This window comes from Tachyglossus aculeatus (assembly GCF_015852505.1).
Source record: "Tachyglossus aculeatus isolate mTacAcu1 chromosome 12 unlocalized genomic scaffold, mTacAcu1.pri SUPER_6_unloc_1, whole genome shotgun sequence".
NCBI classification, from domain to species: Eukaryota; Metazoa; Chordata; class Mammalia; order Monotremata; family Tachyglossidae; genus Tachyglossus; species Tachyglossus aculeatus.
Genome location: NW_024044828.1, coordinates 1,372,116 through 1,378,115, shown reverse-complemented (window position 1 = coordinate 1,378,115; position 6,000 = coordinate 1,372,116). Strand labels below are relative to the sequence as shown.

The 6,000-nt window shown below is 49.7% G+C and overlaps 1 protein-coding gene across 1 annotated transcript in view; it reads right to left on the bottom strand.

Moving 5' to 3' along the window:
• Positions 1-403: 403 nt before the first annotated feature.
• SLC26A3 (solute carrier family 26 member 3) overlaps positions 404-6,000 on the bottom strand; it is a 33,534-nt gene continuing 27,937 nt past the window's right edge. The window contains exons 21-23 of the mRNA XM_038740899.1: positions 2,769-2,911; positions 2,604-2,669; positions 404-744 (exon numbers count right to left, since the gene is read on the bottom strand). Of these exons, the coding sequence (XP_038596827.1) occupies positions 721-744; positions 2,604-2,669; positions 2,769-2,911 (233 nt within the window). The 3' untranslated portion in view covers positions 404-720. The remainder of the gene's footprint in view (positions 745-2,603; positions 2,670-2,768; positions 2,912-6,000) is intronic.

The window sequence follows — 6,000 nt, the reverse complement described above, 5'->3', positions numbered from 1 at the left end:
CCCACTCGGCTGCTGCCCAGAATTAGGTGGATCGACTCTGATGCTTCGGCCTTTCCCTTATTGGTAACCCTGACGAGAGAACATCTTTCTTAGCTCTAGGCTTCACCGGTGTACACAGACTCTCGCCCCGATAAGGCATTGGTTCATAGGAGAATCAGTCCGTTTTAGGAACGTTGAAAAAATATGTGAGCATATGTGTGAGTGAATGTGTATCTGGGTGGGAGAGCTTTCAAGGAACAATAAATCTGTCTCAGGGGTCTCGGAGAGCTATAACAAATGCCAAAGATTTACCTTCCAGGCAAAGAATTTGAAAATGTGCAGGAATCTCAGCAGAGCTTTATAAATTAAACACATCAAAGGGGTATTCTGGATGTAGCTGCAGCCCCCTCCCTTTGTCCTCCCCTTATCCTCCCTCGCGCCCCCAATGCTCCTAGCAAGAGACTTGGGGAGTGTCAGCCCTACATAAATACATATATACATGGCACTGTTTCCTCTCTGCCGCACGTCTGCAGAGTGTGGAATCAGAAGCGTCTGCGTCCATTTGTTCTGTGTTCGTGAAAACTCCTCCGCGCCGGGACGGTCTCGTCCCAAAGCTCGAAACGTGATTCCCCCAAAGGAAAATATTCCTTCCGGAGTCCCCCCACCCCGAGCCAGAAGCTGCCATCTCCGGGCCCGGGGAGGTCCTGGGTGTCTGCGGGAGGCCGCGGCGGCACGATCGGGCTAGAATTTGGTTTCGATCGGCACCTGGAGAAGGGAAAGGCAAGAGAATAGAGTATCCTGAGCAGGGCCTGGCTGTCAGGTGCCCCCTTCGGACCCTCTGCCTGAGGATTGGCTTTCTGGAGCAGACGTACCTGCAGGGCAGAGCCCGGCCGAGAATAGGGAAGCTCACGGGGAAAACAGCTTGGTGGAGTGGATAGAACCCCGGCCTGGGACTCAGAATAATCATGATGGCCTTTGTTAAGCGCTTACTATGTGCCAAGCACTGTTCTAACCGCTGGAGTAGATACAAGATCATCAGGTTGTCCCACGGGGGGCTCACAGTCTTCATCCCCATTTTCCAGATGAGGAACAGAGAAGTGAAGTGATTGCCCAAAGTCCCACAGCTGATATGCGGCGGAGCCGGGACTAGAACCCACGACTTCTGACTCTTTCCGCTAAGCCACGCTGCTTCTCTCAGAAGGTCATGGGTTCTAATCCCGGCTCCACCACCTGTCTGCTGGGTGACCTTGGACGAATCACTTCACTTCTTTGGGCCTCAGTTGCCTCATCTGCAAAACGGGGATTGACTGTGAGCCCCACGTGGGGCAGGGACTGCGTCCAACCCAATTTGCTCGTATCCACCCCAGCGCTTAGTACAGTGGCTGGCACATAGTAAGTGCTTAACAAATACCACAATTATTGTTATTATTATTATTATTATTATTAATGAGGTGCTCCCTCCACTCAGGAGATCCCGGGGACTCCACTTCTCCTGCCACTTCTCTGCTGTCACCTTGGTGACCTATGTCACAAAACCCCTCTGTGCCTCAGTTCCCTCATCTGTCAAATGGGAATTAGGACTGTGAGCCCCATGTGGGCTATATATGTTTGTACGTATTTATTACTCTATTTATTTATTTTGCTTGTACATATATATTCTATTTATTTTATTTTGTTAGTATGTTTGGTTTTGTTCTCTGGCTCCCCCTTTTAGACTGTGAGCCCACTGTTGGGTAGGGACTGTCTCTATATGTTGCCAATTTGTACTTCCCAAGCGCTTAGTACAGTGCTCTGCACATAGTAAGCGCTCAATAAATACGATTGATGATGATGATGATGTGGGATACGGACTGCATGCAATCTGATTACAGTGCTTGATGCATAGTAAGTGCTTAACAAATACCAGTTTTTTTAAAAAAAAGGTGGAGGGAGGTCAGAGGGGGCAGTTATATAATAATAATAATGATGGCGTTTATTAAGTGCTTACTATGTGCAAAGCACTGTTCTAAGTGCTGGGGGAATACAAGGTGATCAGGTTGTCCCACGTGGGGCTCACAGTCTTAATCCCGATTTTACAGATGAGGGAACAGACCCAAAGAAGCAGCATGGCTCAGTGGAAAGAGCACAGGCTTTAGAGTCAGAGGTCAAGGGTTCAAATCCTGGCTCCGTCAATCGTCAGCTGGGTGACTTTGGGCAAGTCACTTCACTTCTCTGTGCCTCAGTGACCTCATCTGGAAAATGGGGATGAAGACTGTGAGCCCCCCGTGGGACAACCTGATCACCTTGTAACCTCCCCACGCTTACAGCAGTGCTTTGCACATAGTAAGTGCTTAATAAATGCCATCATTATTAAGTGACTCGCTCAAAGTCACCCAGCTGACGAGTGGCGGAGCTGGGATTTGAACCCATGACCTCGGACTCCAAAGCCCGGGCTCTTTCCACTGAGCCACGCTGCTTCTCTGAATGTCTGTCATTATATGAATGTCTGTCTCCCGCTCTTTATGAGCGGGGAATGTGCCCGTTTGTTGTTATACTGAACTCTTCCACATGCTTAATACAGTGCACAGTAAGTGCTCAATAAATACGACTGACTGAATGAATGAATGAACGAATGACAGCCTCACCAGGCATTCTCGACTGCGCAAACCTCCGTTTCGGCTCACGGTAAAATCCGGGGTGCAGACTTTCTCCTGCGCAGACAGAGAAGGGCCGGTTAGCGAGGTCGCAGAGCCCGGGGCCCGCCGGGGTGGCCCTTTGGGGACGGGGGACGGGGCCTGCAGGACTCCTACCTGGATGGGGGGCAGTTTGGAAACGCCGCCGTCCCGTTTCATCAGGGCGTACAGCACGGCGTCGTGAATCGTCAGGAAAAATATCGAGGCTTTGACTTCCTCGTCGAAGAAGTCACATCGTTCAAGCTTTTCTATAAAGTCGCCTGCAGCCGATGTAAATTCAAATGAGGACGTTAAGGTTTATCCCGGCTTTCATTTTCTCTAGAAGTTGTCCCAGAATCCCAAGAATCATAGATTCGCGGAAATGGCAGAGGCTTGGAGGTCATCTCATCCAACCCCCTGCCTTTGGGCAGCTGAAGACTTACCCACTCACCGGTACAGGCGGCGTCTGTTCCTTACAATTTACAATGATAGTTGAGGCATTTATTAAACCCTTACAATTCCCTAAGTCCTAGAGTCCTAAGGGTCCTTACAATTCCCCAAGTCCCTGAAAGTCCAGAAGAAAAAACAGAGGCCTGGAGCGTTTAAGTGATTTGTCCAAGGTCACGCGGAATGCCAGTGAGGAGCTGGGACTCAAATCCAGGTTTGGGGACCCCCAAGCCTGTGCTCTTTCCGCTGCCCAGTCCCGGAGTTTATCCGGACTCTGGAAACTCTTTCTCATTACCCCACTGCTTTACGGTCAGCATGATTCATGTCTGTTCACTTGCTGGTGAAATTCCCACCAATGTCAGCCCCACCCGGGCCTGCGGGCTGAAGGAGCCTAAGGAGATCATGGGAACCAAAGTGACGTCGGTTGCCCATGAAAAGCAAGGAATTAACCTCATCTTGCCTTCTCCTTCCTTTGACCGCAGAGGATCGCTCCGGCCTTGGCTTCGAGGTTCAGAAAGGAGCAAAAAAGCGCCAAGCCGGCCACCCCTCGTTGGCCAAGGTGGCCACACTCGGGGCAACCGGTTCCCAGCCAGGGCCAGCTGAATGGGCGAAAGATTTGCCTCCTGGCCCTCCCTCATTATTTATGTATGACCCAATGGAAAGGGCCTGCGACTGGGCGTCAGAGATCCCGGGCTCTAATCCCAGCTATGCCCCTTGACTGCTGTATGACCTTGGAGAAGTCACTTACCTTCTCTGGGCCTCATTTAATTCATATGTGAAATGGAGATTCAATTCCGTTGCTGGGTAGGGACCGTCTCTATATGTTGCCAACTTGTACTTCCCAAGCGTTTAGTAATAATAATAATAATAATAATGATGGCATTTGTTAAGCACGTACTATGTGCAAAGCACTGTTCTAAGTGCTGGGGGGATGCAAGGTGATCAGGTTGTCCCACGTGGGGCTCACAGTCTTAATCCTCATTTTACAGATGAGGGAACTGAGGCTCAGAGAAGTTAAGTGACTTGCCCAAGATCACACAGAAGACATGTGGCAGAGCTGGGATTCGAACCCATGACAGTGCTCTGCACACAGTACAGTACAGTGCTCTGCACACAGTAAGCGCTCAGTAAATACGATTGAAGAGTGAATATCTGTTCTCCCTCTCCATTACACTGTAAGCTCCACAGAGGACAGAGATGGTGCTGTGATTATACTGTATTTACCACAGTATCTACAGTGCTTGGCACAGAGTAAGATTGTAAATGCCACAATGATTATTACTGTTAATACAGAGTGAAATGGAGTCCTTAATAATAATAATAATAATGGCATTTATTAAGCGCTTACTATGTGCAAAGCACTGTTCTAAGTGCCTTCCACCCGAAGTATTTCCCAGGGGGAAGGAGGCCGTGACCTCTGACCTAAGACCCCCGGCCCTGAAGCTCTGGTGTTCCCCTGCCATTCATTCAATCAATCAATCAATCAATCGTGTTTATTGAGCGCTTACTGTGTGCAGAGCACTGTATTAAGCACTTGGGAAGGACAAGTTGGCATTCATTCATTCAGTTGTATTTATTGAGCGCTTATTGTGTGCAGAGCACTGGACTAAGCGCTTGGGAAGTCCAAGTTGGCAACATATAGTTAGTACTTACAGTTAGCACTTATAGCGCTTATACTATGCATATAGTTAGCGCTTAGAACAGTGCTCTGCACACAGTAAGCGCTCAATAAGTACGATTGATTGATTGATATAGAGATGGTCCCTACCCAACAGCGGGCTCACAGTCTAGAAGACACAGTCTAGAAGAAGTTTAAGAGGACTCTGTTAGCCGGACTGCTGCTTACGACTCCGGCTGGACACCACCTGTCCCTCGAGATCGCGCTCCGGGGGGTTGGCCTTAAATATTTATTGTCCAGCCCCTGTCCGGCTCCGGCCTTGGCCTCCATCCCTTCCCAGAAATGCCCCCCCTTTAAGTCCTGGGATGCGTCGGACTCCCGGGTTGAGTTTAGTTCTGTCTTTGGCCCCCCTGGCTCTGTCTGACACACCTTCATTTCCTCAAAAGCTCTCCACTTCTGGCTCTCCTTGTCCATCCCATCCCTACTGCACCCCCTCGCATCCCACCCTGATGGAAACACGATGGCTCTGGGGTGGGACCCTCCACTGGGGGTTCATTTGAAATTCCCGGGTTCATGGTCAAAGAGCAGTTCCCTGCTCCGGGATCCTTCCTCCCACTGCTAGGCCGGACCCAAGCTCAGTCGACATGCCGTCTGGGCCCGAGGGGAGGGGGCTTGGAAGGCGTGGGGCCTAGACTATTAGCCAAACCCGCTGGCTTATAGCCAGGCACATATTATTATTTATTATGTTTATCATTATTAATAAGCATCACTTATTGTCAGTAATAGTAAGTGATATTTGTTACGTGTCGAGCACCGTATTAAATGCTATATACAAGATAATCAGGCCAGACACAGTCTCTGTCCCACATGGGGATCACCGTCCCCCTTCTAGACTGTGAGCCCACTGTTGGGTGGGGACCGTCTCTATATGTTGCCAACTTGTACTTCCCAAGCGCTTAGTACAGTGCTCTGCACACAGTAAGTGCTCAATAAATACGACTGATTGACTGATTAAATAGGAGGGAGAACAGACATTTGATCCGCATTTTACAGATGAAGAAACCGAGGCACCGAAACACCGAGTGACTCTCCCAAGGTCACACACAGCAGGCAGCGGTGGAGGCAGGATTCGAACCCAAGTCCTCGGACTCCCAGGGCCATGCTCTTCCTCTAGGCTGGGGGCAGGGAGAGCTTACCTTGGGCAAGTCACTTAACTTCTCTGAGTCTCAGGTCCCTCGGCTGTAAAATGGGGATTAAGGCTTAGAACAGTGCTTTGCACATAGTAAGCCCTTAACAAATACCATT